The sequence below is a fragment of the Clupea harengus genome, chromosome 5 (genome assembly GCF_900700415.2).
Source record: "Clupea harengus chromosome 5, Ch_v2.0.2, whole genome shotgun sequence".
NCBI lineage: Eukaryota > Metazoa > Chordata > Actinopteri > Clupeiformes > Clupeidae > Clupea > Clupea harengus.
Window position 1 is genome coordinate 29,768,419 of NC_045156.1, and position 22,879 is coordinate 29,791,297.

At 42.4% G+C, this 22,879-nt stretch overlaps 1 protein-coding gene across 1 annotated transcript; it reads left to right on the forward strand.

Moving 5' to 3' along the window:
• Positions 1-959: 959 nt before the first annotated feature.
• nisch (nischarin) lies at positions 960-21,663 on the forward strand. The gene is made up of 21 exons (XM_031568491.2): positions 960-1,792; positions 2,803-2,886; positions 2,983-3,165; positions 4,245-4,293; positions 4,411-4,574; positions 5,555-5,650; positions 5,791-5,886; positions 6,101-6,253; positions 6,622-6,690; positions 7,054-7,239; positions 7,419-7,547; positions 7,933-8,046; positions 10,122-10,263; positions 11,777-11,892; positions 12,010-12,086; positions 12,818-14,161; positions 15,032-15,218; positions 16,112-16,262; positions 17,230-17,358; positions 19,469-19,630; positions 20,014-21,663. The coding sequence occupies exons 1-21, from the start codon at positions 1,712-1,714 to the stop codon at positions 20,652-20,654; spliced, it is 4,353 nt and encodes a 1,450-aa protein (XP_031424351.1). The 5' UTR covers positions 960-1,711; the 3' UTR covers positions 20,655-21,663.
• Positions 21,664-22,879: the final 1,216 nt, after the last annotated feature.

The following is a 22,879-nucleotide window of genomic DNA, read 5'->3' on the forward strand; positions in this document are numbered from 1 at the left end:
TCGCACCTGGGCCCGTGGGTCTAGGGGGCCCGTAGCCGGGGCCCATAGACATATTTATGTAAATCTAAATAGTCTGAATAGCCAAGTCGCATTGGCAAAAATACTGATGTATACCCATATTCAGCGAAAAAATTACACTGACAGGTGTTATAGGTGGAATATGTGCGCGGGGGGAGGGGCGTGGTGGCGGCGGCGGTTACAAACATGACAAAAAAGGGTACAGGACTAAAATGTTTGGGAACCACTGCCTTTAGCCACTGACTAGGGCCCGTCATAATAGCCTGCACCTGGGCCCGTGGTAACTACGTTACGCCACTGTATAGCCCAAACCTGAATGCTCTGTTATACCAAATTGTGAGAAAACGGAAAATCCAGAAAAAGTATTTCCTATATTTTAAATACAAAATACATGTATTGTATTTTGATACATTTTCTGGCACCAGTATTTTGTATTTTATTTTAATACATTTATTTGAGGGGTATTTTGTATCAAAATACATTTTGATGTATTTTTGCCCATCTCTGACTACACATTTAGCCTCCTTTCATTTTACCTTTTTTAATTGACTGATTCAATTTTATTTTGATGTAGCAGATGCATGCATATGTGGTGATGTGTGTGTCTGAAGATTCTAGCGCTTCGCTCTTCTTGAGTGTATGCATTCTTTGTATTTGGGGGGTGGGTCGACCAAACCATGAGTTCCCGTGGTTGCATACACTACCATGAATGTTCGTACAGAGAGAGAAAAAGGTTGGGCCCATCAAAGTATTGCAAAAAATGTATTACATTCTAATTATAATTTTTAACAGGCATCATTCGTGCTGCAGTTTACTGACATTGGCTACAGACTGTTGAAACACTGACAGAAAACATTTGTTGAACAGTTAAGTAAAGTGGAGGCCTAGATTTGACTTTACGTTGACTTATAGGATTGACGAATCTGCGGTCGTGCACATTTTCAACAGAAGTGGGTAACTCAATGGAAAGAGTAAGCAGACATTACAAGTCAACATTATAACTGGAACACCGGGGGTGATAGCTACTGATGTAAACCGTTAGACCACGGGGAAAGCAGCATTACTTCTCCATTGAAATAGGCTGGATTCATCTTAAACTTTTATGTGAAATTTCGTCGTATGGGCATATGTTTTGTACTGTTTTGAAATACAGGGCAGTCTTTCGTTATTAAACCACTTTCCGTTAGGCCTCCGAACTGATCAGGACCACAATAAATACCTCGCTTGTAGTGTAGCATGTCCCGTATAAAACCCTGGTAGCCTAATGCAAATGAATGCATTTTGAACAACTACAATTTTTTTTGGGGTGACACTGACCCAAAGCAGATTTTTTTGACTAAAGATTTTGGAGCGTGTCGGAAGATGTGGCCAAACAACTCCTGAATGTGGAACGGATATTGTACCCGCCGTTCTTGAGTCAGCTGGGCATGACACATTGGACCGGAGGGTTGATTAAATCAGAGATGTTAATATATAGAGCCTCAAGACAAACAATCGATGAAGCAATGACACCTTGCCAGTTTTAGAGAATGTTGGTCAGATTTTAATTAGCACTGCTCTTTGAAAATCGTGAAAGAGATGGAGAAGGACGAAAACCTGCACTGTGTCGCTTGAGACCAGACATAGAGGCGTTATTTACACGGGCTACACAGTTCGCTTTTCTGTATGTGTATGGTTTCAGTAACATTTTGCAATGGACTGTGCGGAATACCAAGAGGAAAACTTGGAGAAGAAGGTCTGCATCGTGGGATCAGAACTCGTCGACAACTACACCGTAGGTTTATTGCTTGAACTCGAGTTGACATTAGCTAAATGTAGCTTACTACCCTGGCTAGCTAGGTATGCTAGCTAAGTCGGATAGCGTTAGTTGAACACACTGAAATGGGTAGATCTCGTCTGTGTCTTAGACCATTTCAGTTGGCAAGTCATTAACGATAGTGTTTATGTATATGTATGAAGCTGCTAGATTTACAAGCAGTTAGCTTGCCGTTGCTAGCAGGTAGCTACATGTAACTTAGCTGTCTCATTTGCTAACCAAAGGTTCAGCTTCTCTTGTTGATAACGTTACATAATACCTAGCACGCTAACATTACTGATTGGACGTAACGTTAGCAGATAGGGAACACAAATGGTCTAGACTAGAGTCACAATGATGGTGTAGTTTCTGAGTTATTTGTGATAGTTGTAAAGTTGTCTTAAACCCAACTGTAGATCTTAGACATTACCTCCTGTTAAACTCGTAATATGTTGTCAATTTAATGTCAACTTAAATGTTACATTTTTTTATAATCGTGAACTTGGTGTAACGCTAAATGAACGGTGAGAGAGTGTGTTAACATTTACTAGCGAGAGTTATGAATTGCAATCTTGGTTTATGTGCATTCTGAAAGGACTACTACTAGCCAATTTGACCACTGATGGGCTCTGAAAAACGAACCAGATGCTGTTCAACTGAAACTGAGCGTCTTGGCCAGGTTTTGCCCCTCTTAGTCTGAGACATTAGAGTCATTGTGTTCTGTCCCATCAGTTGTAATCACGAGATATCAAAGATGTGGTGAATAAACAAGAGCCCAGAGGGTCCCAGTCACCAGACTGAGCACATCATGTTATGTGTGGTAGCTAGCCTTTGTGCCAAAATGCTGACATCTAACTGCTTGGAACCTCTTAATTTAAGGCTTTCTTGTCAAATGCAAACGAAGGCATTATGCTGTTATTGTTGCTCCAGTGTTAAGGAGGCCACCGTGCTTTGCTACTGTATGCTGTAACATCAGGTTTGACATTTAGGTTTACATAATTGAGGTGTATGTAGGAGAGCACAAGTGGATCGTAAAACACCGCTACAGCGATTTCCATGATTTGCATGAGAAGGTGAGTGTGATTTAATCCCCTCTTGTTCTTGATCTACATCATATGAATGTGAATATTCTGTCTGAGCTAGTTTTTAACTAGTTATTTCTTTCAAAGCTCACTGCTGGGAAAAAAATTGACAAACACCTGTTACCACCAAAGAAGATAATTGGGAAAAACTCCAAAAGCCTGGTTGAAAAAAGGCAGAAAGAGCTCGAGGTGTATCTACAGACACTGCTGGCCCGCTTTCCTGTGGCTGCACCCAAAGTTCTGTCTTGTTTTCTGCATTTCCATTCATATGTAAGTGATTTTGTTTTTTTCTTTATTAATGCTAACAGTTAGTTTTTGTTGGGAAGTTTGCACAGTTTAAGTGAACAAACAACATTTATAGTTAGACACAGTATGTACAATTACATACAGTTACACATAAAAGCAAACACTGGTTGCATGTAAATTGGTACACAGAAGTCACAAGGATGTTGAGGTGTTGTGGTTCTAATGAATCAGTATCCAACGAAGGTGGTTCAATGTGTTGGTCTATGGGGACAAGTCCGGGCTAAAGTGGAAACTTTAAGCAAAAGGGGATGAGCCTACAGTAAAACTCAAATAAAAACGAAATATCTCAAACTACCTGGTGCAAGTGTTCCCTCCGAATGCTAATGATGTTAGAAAAGATAGAAATGGCCGCTAGGTTTGTGCAAGCAAGGATTGTGTTATGAGATTGCATCATCTTGTAACAACGGAAAAGGCCTTGAATTCTAATAATGCATTTCAGACAGTTGAGAAAAGTCGTTTCTGTGGGAGAGAGTTACACCCTTTGGCGTGTTCTTTGGGACTGTTTACATGCACAAAACGCTATATAACACTAAGGAAAGGGAAAAAGCGTAAAAGCACAATAGGTCCTCTTTTTAAGAGCCAGACAGCAAGCAGAGCACACGCATGTAAATGTAGTGATGGCTCTGTCACACTCCCCTCACCTTTGAAAAGAGAGCTCTGATATACTCTGGCACACAGGATTTCCCCATCACTTGGTGTCCAATCCAGCACACAGTGCGTCAGTGTGGCTTCTCCCGCGTAGGCCCACCAATACTCAGGGTCCCTTATTGCTGAGCTACATAGCCAAGAGCCAACCTAGGTAGTATACCGGAGTCTATACTCAATGTGAAAGACATGCTAATTAAACTAGCCCTTGGTAGAGATTTTATGACAAACCGTTCTTCCATGCCTCTCCTCTGTGTTCCACTCTGCCCATCACATTGTTGTTTGAATGTGGGGCTATGTGCTAGTGTGTTTGTGTGTTTGTGTGTTTGTGTGTTTGTGTGTTTGTGTTTGGCCCTCATTGATTTGGCCACATTGTGAATGTCCCTGTGTTTGGACAGGAAATCAATGGAATTGCTGCTGCTCTGGCAGAGGCGCTTTTTCACAAAGGTACCCTGAGTGTTGTTACACTTACATCTTAATTATCAATCTATTGGACTATCAAATGTTAGTGTTTTGATGAGCAACTAAGTGTGTGTTGTCTGTGTGTGTTCTCTCCGCGTGCAGGCGAGCAGCTGTTGGTAGCTGGTGAGGTGTTTCTCCTGCGGCCCCTGCAGCTGTATGCCATCACTCAACAGCTAAAGCTTGCCAAACCCACATGTGCCAATGGAGACGCCAAAGCAGACCTCGGCCATATACTGGACTTTACCTGTAGACTGAAATATCTCAAGGTGATCCAAGGCATCTCTCACACGCCAGAAGCTACACAATTAGTGTAGAGTGCAGTTTTATCAAGATTATGAATGCCAATATAATGAACATAGATCACAACTTTTACTTCCATAGTTTTTCGTAACTCAATATTATTAAGAATAGTAGATAATTGCATAGCATTTGTCAGTGCTGTAAGCAGGAAGTTATGATGCCCAGTGAAGATGTACCATTAGGGTTGAATTGATTTCAGGACAGTCATAGCTTGTGTCAGACTGCTCACATTTGGCTGAAAATTAAAAAGGCTACATCAAACTGGTGCTACTTTAATACACCTGAATATCAGAACAAAAATCACCAACGTTTCAGTGGAATACTTAAACGGGTTTTTTGGACCTCATATAATGACGGAGGGTATTCAAACACAATGTTTCACACTTGCTGTCCAATCCATTTCTATGGCTGCAACTGATTATACTGTATAATCAACTAATTCGGTCTAGCATCTAAATAGATTGAAAATTTTGCAGGAGCATGTGAAACAAGACTAAATAAAGGAGCTAAATGCCTCCAGTTTGATCTTAAAATAGGCCTCTATCCTACTTTTTTTTTTACCATAATAATATCAGCAATCTAGGCTATGTTTCAGTTAGCTACCTCCAGTGGAGCTGATCATTTACCATATGCTGCTGCTCAATTATAGTTAACTCCAGAGACAAACTAGGGTTAGTTTCACTAACTACTGCTTGTTTAGAAGTGTTTAGCATTTCATTAACCACACAATCATTTAGTGAGTTGTTGCATCTTTCTAGTTATACTGCTATGCAGACAAAATAGGAATCACAAAATGTCATTGGAATAACTCAACATATTTTTGTAATCGTTGTACAAAATGATAATTCTCACTTTTGTTTGAGGGCCAGGTTTGGCCTGCGTGTGTCTAATCGAACAGCCGTATTGTAGAATGGGAACTGATCCATGTCGTTGATCCTGTTTCCAGATTCCTGGAACAAAGGGAGCAGTGGGCACAAGCAATATTCAGGAGGACAGCCTACTGTTTGACCTTTCTGTGTTTAAATCGCTGCTTCAGATTGAGGTAGGCACAATGCTCTTGCCTGTGACTTGCCTGTGAACTTGCCTTAATTATTCAGAAGAAGTGAGTGATGTTTGGTGATGATATGGGTTTCTGGTGTACTGTGTGTTAAGGTGTGGACTTTGGTGTTTTAATGTGTGCAGATCAGTGACTGTGACTCGGCACAGATCAGTGGGTTGCCTTCCTTGAAACCCACTCTGGCTACTTTGAGTGTCCACCGCTCTACAACATCAATGAAGGTACGTTACCGTTTGATTAATACATTTTCAGAAAAATAATAACTGCAGATGTAACATGATTGTGAGGTAAGGAATATACAATTACCACCTAATGTGCGGCAAGTAGACCATCTGCGTTTACTTGTATTCACATTGCAAATTAGGTTGTTGCTCCAATATAATAGCAACCTTTAATCACAGGAAGGCTTTATTCTGTTGTTGTGTCATCTCTCAGGATATAATTGTTCCAGAAGCATCTGAATTTGCCCAGTGGGCACCAGAAGGAGTGGATACCGACTGCCCTGTCACAGCCATCATTCCCACTTGGAAAACATTGACTACACTAGACATGAGCCGTAACCAAATCACTTGCATTGATGAGTCTGTTGTGAGTGATTTTTCTACACTCTCTTTCTTCTACCAGATAGTCTTTCTCAAATCCAATGACCAGTGCAATGGCCAATAGCATTGTAGTACAGGTACTAAACGAAAGCATGAACGGTGTTGTTCATATTGACACACAACCAGCTTTTCTTACATCTTTTGGTGCTCTAGTAAGTCTAGTTGATTTGTCAAGAGTCAACGGTGTCCTCCTGTCTCTATAGTAGTCTCTAGTACTCTATGACTACAATCAGTGAATTTGCGTAATAGAAACATTTTTCTGTTGTCTTGTAGTCCCTCCTTCTCTCATGTTGTTGATCATCCTTCTTTCCATACCCCCCTAATCTCCTGATCAATTATCTGTGTTTCTTTCAGAAATTAATCCCCCAAGTAGAATTCTTAGATCTTAGCCACAATGAACTATCCCATGTGGAAAATCTTCAGGTATGTTTGTCGGGTGCAATGTGTTTTTGTCCGTCAAAAAAACCTTCTGAAGAAACTATGAGCGTTTGCGTTCTATACATTTGAGTGTTTAGTTGTTGTTGTTGTTGTTGTTAATGAAACAACCTGAAAATGGAGGCAAGATGCATAGAAGACAGATTGTATATTGCATTATATATAACTATTGTATATAAATGTTTTTTCAGAATAACGTCATTATTGCTTAGAAGCATTTTTATTACAATTTTTTTTTCTTTAAGCCTTTAAGACATCAGCTGTGTTGAAATTTAAGATAATGATGTCTAACTACTTGATCGTTGAAACAAAATCTATCATACATTATTTTTATTTTTCGTTTTACCACAGCATTTGTATAACCTGATTCATCTGGACCTGTCCTACAACAAATTGACAGTTCTAGAAGGGGTTCACACCAAGCTTGGCAACATTAAAACTCTGAATCTGGCTGGTAATCAGCTTGAGACACTTTCAGGCCTCAACAAACTGTACTCCTTGGTCAACTTGGACTTGAGTAGCAACAAATTAGCACAGGTACTATGAGATCTTTGTACCTTTTCTGTCCGACAGAGGTGTAACACGTGTTGTACTAATAAAACACCCACAGTATGACTTATTGAGTCCACATAAAGAGAGAATCACCCCAAATTAACTTGTGATGTTTGTATTCATGTGTAGTTGGGAGGTTATTAAAGTCATCTTTCTCCCCACAGTTTGATGAGATTAAGCCCATAGGCACGCTCCCTTGTTTGGAGAAACTCTCGTTGGCCAACAACCCAATGTGCATCATTCCAGACTACAGAACCAAGGTCCTGGCCCAGTTCTGGGACCGAGCCTCAGAGGTACGGCCTTCAAGTGCTCGTCATGTGTTGTTAAGTTGTCACGATTGCATCGTATGAATATGAGTGAATGTTGGTGGTGGTTGGAAGGGCCGTAGGCGCTGATTGGCAGCCACGCTTCTGTCAGTCTGCCCCAGGGCAGCTGTGGCTACTGATGTAGCTTACCACCACCGGTATGACTGTGTATGAATGACTACTGGACTCTGTAAAGCGATTTCGGGTTGTTAGAGAAGCGCTATATAAGATTGAATTGATTGATCGATTGATTGATGTTTGCCCAGAAGCAGCCTTCTACAGTTACAGTTACGTTAGAATTGAATGACTGAGAAATGTTCATCTTCAGACAGCAAACATTGATTGTGTTTTTTTTTTTTTGTACATGTTTAAGGTCTGCCTGGATCACACTGCAACCACAGAGAAGGAACTGGACACAGTGGAGGTCCTGAAAGCCATTCAGAAAGCCAAAGAAGCAAAGGACAGAATGGCCAACAGTGATAAAAAGGTACGGGGCTGGGCACAGGAGGGGCGCGCGCTGCTTATTGCTTGTTGTTGCACTGTTTTGTTCTCGCTCAATCTTTGCCTGTCAAAATAAGCAATCGTTGTGTTTTTGCTTAGTACGTAATTTACAGCTTTTTGTCAAAAGTGAGTTTATCCTAACTGGATAATCTGGAGGCGGTTGCGGGGGAGAGAACGAGGAGGAAGCTGGAACTATTTTAATTTTATGTATATATTTGACTCCTATTCCCATTACCTTGCTGCTATTACACCGGAATTTCCCTAACGGGATTAATAAAGGTTTATTTTATTTTATTTTATCTTATCATTGTATCTGCTTCAGTCTCTAATGAAAGCTGGCTGAAAACTCTGACATCTCCTCTCTTTAACTGACCTGGGTAAACTATGGTTATGGAAAGAAGAGCATTTGCCTGAAGATGTGTTTTGTTTAGGCTTTTCCTTGCTAAGATCATCCTCTTTTTCCCAGAAACAAGAGTATCTAGCAGACTGCAGAACAATGTGAATCTGTGTGACTCCAGTCTATATATCCAGTCTATACATTGTCTGGTCGAGTGAGAGACTTAAACCATAAACAGTTATCCTCCTGGTGGCAGTACTGTGTATTGTCGAGCTGTAATCTGAAATCTTGAAAAGCAGATTTTTGTGACGCCTTTTTTCATCTAGAATATGGTAGGATTCATTTCTGTAGCTGTAGTCCCACTTTGCAGTCAGAAGTGTCAAGATTACCATTATATGTTCTTATATACGACTGGAATAAATAAACATGAAACGCAGCTTTACAGAAGCTGAATTATCTTCGACATGAAGTTCTTGCTAGTGTCTGAATCCTGTGTGATCCAGTTGATGAGCCATTACAGTTTAGCACTACAGTTTTAGCAATGCTAGAAAATAGCAGCTACTTTTCACATATTAAATATTTGCCACACTTTTATGTTTTATAAACAGTTAGGGTAAACATTAGCACCTGCCAAATGCAGGGAGATTTTTCACTGGGAGAGTACATTTGTCAAGTCTTCCCACCACAATGGTGACCAAATTATTTATGATATTTGCAGAAACAGTTGCCCACTTTCTTTGGTGTAGAATGGTGTAGTGTGCCCTATACCGATTCCTCTCTGCTCTAAGGCCTTTTTTAAATGCCCACAAGGATATTTTACAAACAATGATGCAAAACAGGATATTCAATGGGTTTTAGTGTTCAGAGTTGGACAGTGGACAGTTTGATAATGGAGAGCAAAGATGTGGACAGTTTGATAATGGAGAGCAAAGATGTGGACAGTTTGATAATGGAGAGCAAAGATGTGGACAGTTTGATAATGGAGAGCAAAGATGTGGCGGCACATTGAAGGCCACCCCTCAGAACGAGCCACTAAACGCAAACCTGCTATTGGGTGTTACAGTGTTAAAATATCAATCTTAAAGGGTAGAATAGATATAAGATGCTCATTAGTTTTTAGTTAACATAGAAGATATCCACACAGCACAGCGTAGATATAGGATGCTCATTTGTTTTTAGTTAACATATAAGGTATCCACAGAGCACAGCGTAGATATAAGGTGCTCATTAGGTTATATTTGCTTGTAAATGGCTCGTTACAGTTTAATACAAAAAAAAATAGATTTCCTGTTTGTATAGATTTGGTCAAGTTCATTTTAAGACCCTGAAAGCAGCATTGGACAAGGTGACTGATTTTTTTCCATAGAGGCCGTTTTGATTCTGCTAATTAAACGAATCTCACCTTTTGTAATCTGACTGGTGTCACAAATCAGCAAGTCTGTGTTGTTTTGTTTCTGTAAATGTGGATATATTGTGGACATTTTTTATTTTTTTTGTAATTCAAGTTTTTATTTAGGCGTTGGTGTTTGACATTACAACATTATATACTATACATTATGAGACATTTCTTATTCTGCACATTACATGTAACATCGGTGGCATAGCAAAACAAAAATGAAATAAAAATACAGTACAAATATATTGTGGACATTTCTAAGCCAAGGCCCTTTTATGTTGGGGCTGAAGCTGTGTCCTAAAGAGAAGGCTGCCAATGTCATTGTCAGATCAGTGAGGAGCCCAGACCCCAGTGCGCCGCAGGTGGAGCCCAGCCCCAGCCGTCGCTCCCTTCCTCTTCCTCTAGTCTCGCTGCTCTTCTTCCTGCACCTCAGTCTCCCACTCTCACCCACTCAGCCAGCTCCAGCCAAGGTAATCGTGTAGGTATCCCGCTGCTGGGTGGGGCGTTCTCTGCAAAAACTGGGCTTGTTTCAGTCAGGGAGCACTGCTGCACAATCATCTTCGTGTTGTTGATAGATCCGTCATCTCCAGGTCACAGCAACATCGGGGCCGTTTTCTGTTCTTAAAACGTATATCGTTCTCAGTAGCTTATTCTTACTGTCCTCCGATTCATTTTGGGGGTGCCTTGCCATGTGAAGGACAGAGAAACACAAGCATTTAAGTGTGTAAGGACAGCTTTTACAGTCGCCTGTCTGTTTTCCTAAGGCAAATTTGTTGGCTGTTACAGAGTAAACTCACTAGTAAGGGGAGGTAATGCGAGTTGTAAATGCAGTAGATGTTTGGATGTTGAGTGACAGAACAGCGTGCTTACGACCAAAAAACCAATAGCATGAAAGGTCATAGTAACCATGGTAACCAGTCTGCTGTCACCTGTGATATGTCATGGCCATTGGTCCGGTCTGGAGTGAAGGCGGACCCATAACCTGATCATTGTGCTGCATTGATCCCTGACATGCATGCTGTGCTTGTTGTTATCCTGTTTGTCTACATGTGCTCTGGGCGTATGTCCTGTTGAGTTTGCCTTACTGACTGAACTCTCATTGCATAACCACAATGTGTTGACATAAGCCTACCCAACAACTGCTTTCCATCTTTCAATGACTGTCTCTACCTGGTACCTTTAAAAAAAAAAAATGAGCCACATAAATTACATTTGAAGCTAATTGTTACATTACTGTGCAGCTGAACTTTGTCACCTTGAAACATTTGTTTTGGACATGGTATATGGTTTTGAATCAATGTGTGTATTCCTGTTTACCTTGACACTGCTAACACCTGGCAGATTGGCCCCTTGTCTGAAGTATAGAAAATGGCTGCTGGAAACAGCAGATGCTTGTGCAGTTTAACAAAGTAGAAACCAAGAATTGACAATACTTCTACAGGATTTTTTTAAATCATGCCATGCCAAATGATGCCAAGCCAATGGTGTGTGCCGGGTTATTACTAATATAAATTCACCCAACCATAAACTACTATCAAATCTAATTCAGCCAGACAATATAGGTCAGGTAAAACATCATTAATATCCAACAGCACTGTTACCTAAATACACCAGGTGTCTGTCTGTTGTGCCTTTTTGGCTAACATGGTCAAACGTGGTTAAAAGGACAATTGGGAATGTTGTCATCGTAATCACAGGCCAGACTTTTAAAGGGAATTAGCTACTATCTTTTTGATTTGTACGTTAAATTCCTCCCACAGATAATTCATTTGGTACCACCTACTTTGTGCAACAGTGTGCATACTGCAGCTATTTCCACCAACCATTTATGTTCTCGGACAAGGGGCCCCCTTGAATCAGTTGGGTTACAGGAATACTTATGATTACGTCATGTTTGGTTATATTAGCATATTGTTGGTCAGAGTGGACTTTTCTGTTTTCTGTGGTGCAGGATTAATCAATATTATATATCTTTGCCTCTAGAAATTGTTTTAAAAGAAGAAGCCATTGCTGACAAAAAAATGTTGACTCCCGTGGATTCTCCGCTTGCCAAAAAATGCTGGAACGCACACAACACTTCCTATGAGAAAATACCCCAGGTAATTGAATCTGTCGCCTTCATAGATGTGTTTTTGTAAATGCTTGTCCCTGTTCTGCAGTTTATGGATTCATCCTGTACACTGTGTGTAATAACAGTTGTATATTTGTTACTACAGGTTACAACTCAACTACACGAACCCTGTATGTCTTGTGAAATCCCCACTGATCAGCAATTGAAGTACAACACTAGTAGGTATGTTGCAAGCCTGCGTGCCAAGTTGGTGGAACAGGTGTAAACGGGAAGAATTGGTTGATTTCACTGTAGAAGTTAGCTTCAGGAAATGTGATTTATTTAGGAATTGCATGATTTAGATCACTTCAGTAACTTAAAGCACTCATCACATTGACATTTTCTTGACCATTTCTGATTGTGTTGGGTGTCAAATGTTCCATCTTTTGTAGAATTGGCATACTGTTAATAAATCCTTACCATTAAGGTCCAGTCCGCAATTTTAACCCAATGCACTTTCTGCCAAATTCTGTCTGTTCAGTGTGTGCTCAAAAAACTCTGCTGTTTGAACGCAGTCCAGAGAGGTAAATTGGGAATAAAGGAGATGTGTTAAAAAAAAAGTTCATCTGTTGTGTGTGTGAACATCACACTGCTAAGGCTGGTTTACTAAGTTCATCTGTTGTGTGTGTGAACATCACACTGCTAAGGCTGGTTGACTTTGTCACATCACATCAATGGCGAATCTGACAGATGCTTGATATATTGATATATGCGACTAATTTAGATTAGTGAATCGCAAAGCATGTAATTAGATTCATTTTTTTTTTTTTCGTTTTACAGCCCTAATTAATACCACTGAATACTTTGCAGGAATAATACTCAGGAATACCTATCTCAGATGAAGTAGTGAGTCTTAAATGAAGGTGTAGTTTCTAAACTGAAAGGTTTCTTTCTTTCTTTCTTTTTCCTATCAGCTGCTGCTGCTGTGCCGAGGACCCTGGCCTGTGGACAGACCGACAGCAGAGCCCTGTGTTGCCCTGCTGGCTCTTGTCCTACACCACTGCTCGCCCACACTTCATCCAGCAGTTGTCCGCTCTCATCAGCAAGGTCGCACAGGAGAATGACCCAGACTCCAGTCTCCATGGAGAAGCCCTGAACTCTGAACCCACTGAACAGGGAGCCGGCCCAGTCCCTGGAGATGGCTACTTTGAGATGGGGCCGGACTCCAGTGAGGACGCTTCTGCTCCGTCATCCTCCCCTCCTTTCCCCTTAAATATTGAACAGTCCGAGGGGCAGGCGGCTGCGGATAGAGAGGCTGACCAACACATCACTAAAGTGTTGTGGGCGCACTGCATCCGAGTGGGGAAAGGTGTGAGTCAACTAGCCTGCTGTCTGGTTCTTACAGAACGTCTACTTGCTGTTCTCTGCCTCCGCTGCCCCGAGCAGCCAGCTACTGTGACTGAGCTGCTGGAAGGCCTGGAGGTGGAGCTCGTGGTGCCGTACTCCCACGTGGAAGCTCTGTGGTTCTGTGTCCCCGACACCTGCCTCTCACTCAGGTTGAGCTCTAGCGCCACCCGCTGGCACTTCTTTGCAGACAGCGGGGGCTTGAAGGAGGTGCACACGCAGATGGCTGCTCTGCTCAAGAGTCTGCCACAGCTGGAGCAGAAGGCCCCTAGCAGGCCCGTGTCTGTCACCCAGCTGCTCTGGCAGCATCTCCACTCCTGGGAGTGGGAGGAGAGTGACGGGGCGGTCAAAGTAGGTCACGCCGCCCACCTTCTGGACCCCCACGGCCCAGAGAGCTACCCACGACCCCACGCTGACATTCTCTCCCACTGGAGTCCGCTTGAGTCGGCGGCGGACACCACCGACGGAGGGGAAGAGCGCCTAGCCTCGGTGCCCTGCATCCTCTTCCTCACACCCCGTCACCTGTGTGTGCTGAAGGTGGACTTCCTGTCGCTGGTTGAGCACGATGGCCCTGAGGGCCAGGGGACGCGTCTCTGCTCACAGCTCACCCGGGTGCCCCTGGCAGCAGTTCTGCTGAGCCCCAGGAGGCAGGGGTGTCCTGGCCTCAACTCACCCACGGTGCAGCGCTTCCATGACGGACACATTCTGGAGCTCATGGCAGGCTCTCAGCTGCTCAGCCTCGTCTTCATCCTCCCCCGTGATAAGTTCCTGTTTCTGCGGCAGTTCAGCCAGTACCGTACTGGTCTGAGGGACATTAAGACGGTGGCTTTCGCCCAGAGCCAGAGCTACTGTCACAGGAGGTCTAGCCACCGCTCCCCACCCACCAAAGCCCCCCATAGAGGGCACAAGAACAGGTGAGCACAGGACACTGTTGACGGACAGCTACCAACATGTCGTAAGATTCACACAGCTTGAATTTTTTTTTATGAATCCAACCATCTAGTTTTGATGGAATTTCTTTTCATTTTCAAGTTGAAGTTAAAGTCAAATTGTGTAAATCCAGTCACGTGCTTTAGTGAGACTTGAGGTGTTGTATTCAAAAGTGTTTTGAAACTGTGGGTCTTTGGACAGTCACCATAGTCATCTCTAGTCACAGAAATTGTATTTCCTCAAACTTGAATCATTTGCTACATGTGATGTGTTGGGACGTAATATTTAAAAAGTAAACTTTGATCAAATTCTGCTGTAACCATGCTTCATACTAGGGCTGAACGATTTGGGAAAATAATCTAATTGCGATTTTTTACCAAAATATTGCGATTGCGATTTAATATGCGATTTTTTTTTGTATCCTCTTTTTTTCCCAACAAAACAAAATGAATGATTTAAATATGACCAACACAATATTAGATACATTTAGTGTAAAATATTCTTTCCCACATTTTACATTTTTATTTAACTGCTCATTACAGAAACAAGAACAACAAATAGGTGGCGTTGCCACTGTGCATTTAAGTAATTTAAAACATTTAATTTTAAGTATAAACACTAGGCATGCACTTTTTAAACACTGTGCAAAATTTACCATCTTAAAAAAAAAAAAACATTTTTTTTTTTTTTTTTTTTTTTTTTTTTAGACCACGTTTTTTAATCGCGAACGTTGCGGTTAGAAAATCGCGTTCTATCATATCGCGATTAAATCGCAAATGCAATTAATCGTTCAGCCCTACTTCATACACAAAGTGCTGCTCTAGACATGCTTGTCTCTCTTCTCTCTTCCTCAGCGGTGCCCAGGGGGTCCACAGGCCTCTCCTGACCCTCTCAGTGCACTACCCCTCTGAGCCCCTGGTCCAGAAGCTCTCGGAGGAGAATCAGTGTCCCCCACACCTGGACCTGTCCCCCTCCCTCCACCACCTCTCCAGTCTCAGGGGAGACCAGCTGGTCGAGTTCTTCCATAGCAGTATTTCTGAGGTAAACACATAACACCCTTATCAATTAGCCACCTCTTTTCTATCACTCATTTAATGTCCAAGAGGGTTCATGGGAAAAGAGAGTGGTTCATAAATATGTCTGCTGTGATTATACATGAAGGGAGCCAACCACTCCTTGTTTTGCTTCTTAACGGTCACAGACATCACCTGAGTTTTTTTTTTTTATCTTTTCTAACCCACCTCAAGCCAGTCACAGTCTTAACTAAATGCTGAAAGTCAGGGGTTTTTTTGTACCAAAAAGGCCCAACAACCAGTGCACAGAAACGTTCAGCTCACTACACTTCCACCCCATTACACTTATGGTTCATGAATCCAAATTGAAATGTATACAATCATTTTAGGCTGCCGCAACTGTGAAGTGGTCTTCACATTCGTGAGGTAGCCTTAGCTAACTATAGTATGAGAGGGGTTAAAACTCTGAAAACTGAGGAAGGCCAAATTGACAGTGTTAAGGTCAGATGGAGTGCAGCCTAGTATGAGTGCTATCTGGAACCAATGGCTGTTGTGGACTTTTCCAGAACAGACAGATGGCCAGTCCTCCTGTGGTATTAGAAGAATTTAAATTCCAGTTTTTACTGATTACAAACTGCATTCTTCCCATCCCGTGGACTTTGAAAATATCCTGAGTTAACAAATATTCAGCAGCTGTTAAGATTAAAACTGTACAATTCCATAACATTTTAAGAGCTCTAAACCTGGGTCACAGCCTTGTGGTTTTAGTCATTTCTAGACCACTGCACCTGAAACACCTCAAACAATACGTTCTCAAAGTTTGCTCAGGTTTTCTTTTTTCTTTCGTATAATTCACAAATTGACAACAGTTTTTCTGGCTGATGAGCATGAAGCTTCTTTTTGTTCTTTTTGTGTGATCAGGTAGAGAATGAGGAGCTGAAACACATTCTTTGGTCCTCTGTGTTGTTCTACAAGTCGCCTGAGGTGGAGATGGCTGCTTGCATCATGCTGTCTACCAAAGCTCTTTACTTCATACTTGATGATACTGCCTCTACTCTCACCGACCAAGCACGTAAGGGAGACTGTGTTGTAATGCAGCATACCACACACATAGACAGTTGTTTGTTTGCAGGAACAGGTTTAAAATCGTAAGCACTTTTTCAGTACTACTATGTCATAAGCTATGTTCATAATGCTGACATGTACAAATACTTCTCCTTTTTTTTTTTTATTGCTTTTCTCCATGTCTGTGTCACTGTATTCATCCATGTGGTGGTTTCTCTTCTTCATGTGTGTGTGTGTGTGTGTGTCACTGTATTCATTCATGTGGTGGTTTCTCTTCATGTGTGTGTGTGTGTGTCACTGTATTCATCCATGTGGTGGTTTCTCCTCTTCGTGTGTGTGTGTCACTGTATTCATTCACGTGTTGGTTTCTCTTCTTCGTGTGTGTGTGTCACTGTGTTCATCCATGTGGTGGTTTCTCTTCTTCTTCATGTGTGTGTGTGTGTGTCACTGTATTCATCCATGTGGTGGTTTCTCTTCTTCGTGTGTGTGTGTCACTGTATTCATTCACGTGTTGGTTTCTCTTCTTCGTGTGTGTGTGTGTCACTGTGTTCATCCATGTGGTGGTTTCTCTTCTTCTTCATGTGTGTGTGTGTGTCACTGTATTCATCCATGTGGTGGTTTCTCTTCTTCTTCATGTGTGTGTGTGTCACTGTATTCATCCATGTGGTGGTTTCTCTTCTTCTTCATGTGTGTGTGTGTCACTGTATTCATCCATGTGGTGGTTTCTCTTCTTCTTCATGTGTGTGTATGTGTGTGTGTGTGTGTCACTGTATTCATCCATGTGGTGGTTTCTCTTCTTCGTGTGTGTGTGTGTGTGTGTGTGTGTGTGTGTGTGTGTGTGTCACTGTATTCGTCCATGTGGTGGTTTCTCTTCTTCATGTGTGTGTGTGTGTGTGTGTGTGTGTGTGTGTGTGTGTGTGTGTGTGTGTGTGTGTGTCACTGTATTCATCCATGTGGTGGTTTCTCTTCTCCAGACATATGGAGCTGGCAACCTTCTGAGATTGCGGAAATAGATTTCATCATCTCGTACTGCTTTGCCATGAAGCTGGATGATCTGCACAGCGTCAACGTGGGCCTTTTTGACCAGTGCTTCAGGGTGGTAGGTGAGTCATGTCAGTAACCGTGCCGCTAGATGGCCAACTCCATCATTAGCTACACCTGTAGACCGTCCACATATAGACCTGCTAGATGGCCAACTCCATCATTAGCTACACCTGTAGACCGTCCACATATAGACCTGCTAGATGGCCAACTCCATCATTAGCTACAGTGCCGCTAGATGGCCAACTCCATCATTAGCTACATCTTTAGACCGTCCACATATAGACCTGCTAGATGGCCAACTCCATCATTAGCTACCTCTTTAGACCGTCCACATATAGACCCGCTAGATGGCCAACTCCATCATTAGCTACCTCTTTAGACCGTCCACATATAGACCCGCTAGATGGCCAACTCCATCATTAGCTACACCTTTAGACCGTCCACATATAGACCCGCTAGATGGCCAACTCCATCATTAGCTACACCTGTAGACCGTCCACATATAGACCCTTGAGCCTGTGACCACACCAGACATTTCAGTAACAGTGCCGCTAGATGGCCAACTCCATCATTAGCTACATCTTTAGACCGTCCACATATAGACCTGCTAGTTGGCCAACTCCATCATTAGCTGCATCTTTAGACCGTCCACATATAGACCTTTTAAGCCCGTGACACACCAGACCGTCGGCCAATGTCGGGGCGTCAGTGAGCCTCTACAGCCCTTGTTTTACTGCTGTGTGTCCCGTACCGTTGCCACTGGTCGGACCCCTGTCGGGTTGCTTTTTGGCAAATTGAGAATGTTGAATTGGTGGTGGAGCCCATCGGTGAGAGAGATCTCTCTGATTGGCTGTTCAGTCCTAGATGTTTGGACGGATACGTTTCTTCAACGTGCAGAACTGAACTGGAACGAGCCGAGCTACATTTTTGAAATCTCAGGTTTCATTCATCTCCAACTTTCGACAAAGTTTCAGGAAAGCCCCTTGAGCTTGTCACTGTAGTTTTAATGATTTCACCCATATGTTTCTCCATATTTTTTGCCTCCGCCTGTTCCTTTCTTTTTCCACAACCGAAAGAACAAGGGCTGACAACACCAGTGCCATTTGAAACTTCTTATCATACATATTCTTGATTAGAAGTAGCTGTATTACGTAACCGTCTGTGGTGAGTGAGAGTTTGGTGAAATGTGGGCACAGAACGTATGTGCTAGTTGGCCATAGGCTGTAGTCTTTGCGGTGTGTCAGCACAACTTCAATTTTAGAGCCATTAGCATAATTGGACTATAGTGCATAAATCCCCTATAATTACGAATCGTTGTGCTCACAGCTTACCATTTCTTTTCGAAACGTGGTTTGTTTTGCTGTTCAGTCTTTGTCATACTGTCCCATGTTCCAGGCGCTCCCATATCCTTATGTTTACGTCAGTAGATGGCTTCTCCGTGTTCACGGAAAATGAGTTGCTCTCAGTTATGGTGCGTTCCATTTCAACTGGGAAGTCAGACATTCCGAGTTCCCAGTTGAAAATTTCAACTGGAACGCTCCCTGAAGTCGTATTTCCGAATCGGAAAGTCAGATGAACCCCACCAACCCCAACTTTAGAATCCAAGATGGCTGCTTCGTGCATCAACAACAGTGAAAGCTGTAGTAATATACTTTATTATTAGCACGTCTGTCTTATTTGTGTCCATTAAATCATTAGACATTAAAACATGAAATCGTACACACAGTAATGTCCACATTCTATCTGTGGACATGTTTTTTGTATGCGCAAAATAGTAACGCGTTGTTGTCAACTGGTATTGCTAACCATTGTCAGTTGCCAACATTGAGTTGTTGAGCTGGAACATGGTCAACTCGGGTGTGGCGTCATTCCCAGCATTCCCAACGACTTCCAAGGTGAATGGAATGCAAAGTCATTCCTAAAGTTACCTGGATAACCCAGTTACCTCACTTTGTAGTACAGCCCTCGTTTCTTCGGTGTGCCAGAAAAGGCTTTTGTTTTTTAAGCATTAACATTTTTATGGGCCGCACATCAACAGTAAACTGCTAGACTAAGGAATTTATTTCATTATAAAGTTGGCTGGTTGTTTTCACATAGCAGCTGTTATGCTTGTATTGAGAATGGTGTTGTGATGTGAGGTTTTGTTTGTTTGTTTTTCTGACAAAACAGGCCAATCAGCAGACCACATCATCAGTTGTCTGAGTAGGGACAGCTATGGTACTCACCGTTTCCTACAGCAGCTCATGACTGTGCTCTCATTGTTGGAGAAGGTGCCCTCTCCTGAGCCTTCGGAGCAGGATTTCTATGCACAATTCGGAAACAAAAGCACAGGTACAAGCTGAAGAAAATGAAGTTTAAATATCATTTTTAAAAATGATTGTCAGGGTTCCTGCATGGATGATTTAAAAGGCTGCTGTCTTTGCTCTATCTTTTTTTTTTTGTGAATGTGTTGTCTTTCTGTAAGATTGAATGCTCTATGCATGCTATTTTAACTGCCAATTACAATATCAGAACAGTTGATTTTTGCATTCTCAATCTTTGCCTCAATTCGAACACTTGAGAGCACTTGCACTTCCTATATCTATTCGTTTCCTAAGCAAGACTAAATATAGTGTTTATTAAACTCTGTGTTCTGTCCTATAAGGCTGTACAGAAGTGGTATGGACAGCATAAGTGTGTGTGGAAAACATTGATTATGCTGTTATGTCTTACAGGTAAAATGGAAAACTATGAACTGGTCCACTCCAGTAAGGTGAAATTTGTTTACCCCAGTGAGGAGGAGATAGGTGACCTGACCTTTGTTGTGGCAGAGCGTAAAGGTCCACAAGGCTCTCCTCCTCGCTCCTTCCACATCCTGCTGTACCTATTGGTATTTGAAGTTCAGCTTCAAGGGCCCTCACAGACCCCCAAGCCTCTCCTGCTGCCTAAGACCCTCATCCTAACCGCCACTGACGTTTTCTTGCTTGATGAAGACCACATCAGTTACCCGCTGCCTCACTTTGCCAAGGAGCCGCCACAACGTGATCGCTACAGGTTAGCTGACGCACGGCGCATTCGCGACTTGGACCGCGTGCTCATGGGGTACCAGACCTACCCACAGGCACTCACGCTGGTGTTCGATGATGTGCCCGCTGGGCCCGACCTGCTGTGCCACCTCACCATGGACCACTTCTCTGAGCAGCCCGGGGGAGACGGAACGGTACGGGCAACGATTGCGGCGGGACCAGATGATGGAGAGGTGCAGTGGTGTGTGTTCGTGCCGGCGGCAGACAGCCGGGAGAGGCTGATCTCACTGCTGGCTCGGCAGTGGGAGGCGCTATGCAGCAGAGAGCTGCCAGTGGAATTGACTGGCTGAGCTGTTAGCTAGTTGCTAGCCAAACTGTAGAACATTGAGGGATCCATATGCAAGGTGGACTGGGCTGGAAGTGCAGTACCCAAGGCTGTTCTGCACTACTAGTTTTTTAAGCGAATGCGTGTTCTTCAAAACATGCAGTTGGTTTGTTTACTTTAGCAGAACTCAAAGTTTCCTACCTTGCCTCAAGACTCCCACTCACCACACTTGAGCAAAATATTATTCTCACTCTAGCCTCTTTCCTTTACCAGTACCATTTCTATCACACAAGATATCCTTAGAATTTGCACAGAGTCCACCAGAGTCGAATATTCTTTTGTTGTCTTTGGCTTCTTGCACTCCTTAATTTTCTTCTCTGCTTCCTGGTTAAGCAAATCAGCACAATCACTATAGTATAGTAACGATGCTAGGGATCTCTCTTTGTGTGTGTGTGTGCACAAAAGAGGGAGAGATATTTCCATTAAATCAGTATTGTCGTATTTTATTCCAAAGTCATTTTTGGACACAAGCAATGGTTTACGGAAGATCTGACTATGTATTGTGTATGTATATGTCCTCTGTTAAAATACAAAAAATGATTTGAAGTGTTTTATTATTTTATATAGTATTATAAGTGCAGCAACTGTACATCCGGTACAGTTTTTCCTTCTAGTTTATTTTTTATGTTCTGCAGTGGATTACAAAAAACTGTTATTTTCCAGGGCTGTAATGGTGGACATATTCACATTTACATTAGGAATTTAAAGTATGCACTTTAAACTGTATATAATTTAAATGTGACCGACCACAGGAACAAGTCTGTCGGCTGCATTGCCATGTACCTGTGACATCCCTCTCCCCACAGTTGGCATTATTGATTATTGATTTGCTAAAGAGCATTCACCGCTGATGTTGTATGTTTTTCATAGCTTTTCTATCTTGTGTCAGGAGCTGAAGGGATTGTCACACTGTCCTTGCACATACTTTTTGCTGCCCCTGTTTTATACTATGATTAAATGTGTTTTAAGGAAAACCACTTGAACTACATGGATTGTTTTGAGTGCAGAAATATATTTTTTATATATTTCCTACAACACACGTCTGGAATTACCTGACAGATAATTGCACAAGGCTAAGGTGTTTTTCCACATATTCCACGTTTGAAATGCTTCTGCGGAGACCACAGATAAAACTAGAAGAGGCCACAGAGGAGAGACGGTCACGCTACACTGTTGCTTACTATCCATTATTTTTGTGTATTTGGTCTTCGTCAATATTGCTATATTATAAATCCATATTAAACTTAACCTCTGCAATATAAATATGGTTCTGCGCCTGTTAATCGTATTCTCATTTTTATGGATGAATTGCATCAACTCTGACTGCTTGTCTGGACGTGAATCGGCACTGAAGAATCTCTTGTTTAGCTTCAGACTTTTACTAGTGGGCATGGATGGAGCCAAGGGGTGAGCACTGCCACAAAAAAGAACTGGCTCAACCCAAGGTCCTTTGCTGCTTTCAGGGTTGCGAGGTAAGATTTTTTTCAGTGATATCCATCACAAAAATGTACTTTGTTACATCTATGGCTCCTAAAATGAACAAAACGTGACTGCCCTACAGTGCAGAAGGAAAAAAAACGTATCTATGTAAAGGCCCTAGCCTGACCACCCCTATACAAATTGTCTGGCTCGTTAGCCTGGCTCCGCCTGCCTATTGCCCCCTGTTCAGTTTTCACTGTGATTATAGTATGGAGCTGATGCCATTCTGAGGGCCCCACCAACCAGCGACTAGTGGGGGGGGGGGGGGGGTTACTAAGTACGATTATGTTGAAATTAAGCGTTTGTTTCATATGTAGTTTCAACAGTGGCGGCAGTGCTAGAGCTAAATGAACTGATATAGACAGTAAGCTGGAGCAAGAAGAATGTATAAAATGATTTGAGGGCCAAGGCATTGTTGCCTTCACTGCCAACAGGGTTTGGGGGAGGGGAAAGTGGCGAAGTTGCCTATAGCAATTTCATAGTGGTCAATGCCAATTAGTTAAAGGCTGGTCCAGTTGTAGCCTATATCAATTCCATAGTGGTCAATGTCAATTAGTTAAAGGCTGGTCCAGTTGTTTCAAAATGAAGGATACGCCCATTAGGATGTAACACCTGGAAACATTCCCCATGGAGCAAGGCCAGACCCTATCTTCATGAAGTGAAGTTAACCCCAGTCTAGGGCAGGGCCTGAAAACAGTTCAACATCCAGAT

What these genes read in the sequence shown, in the direction of transcription:
- nisch (XM_031568491.2), top strand. Translation starts at nt 1,712, where the DNA reads ATGGACTGTGCGGAATACCAAGAGGAAAACTTGGAGAAGAAGGTCTGC. An exon ending in GCTCTACAACATCAATGAAG is followed by an intron (nt 5,887 to 6,100) that starts GTACGTTACCGT and finishes GTCATCTCTCAG; the next exon opens with GATATAATTGTTCCAGAAGC. An exon ending in TCTGGGACCGAGCCTCAGAG is followed by an intron (nt 7,548 to 7,932) that starts GTACGGCCTTCA and finishes TACATGTTTAAG; the next exon opens with GTCTGCCTGGATCACACTGC.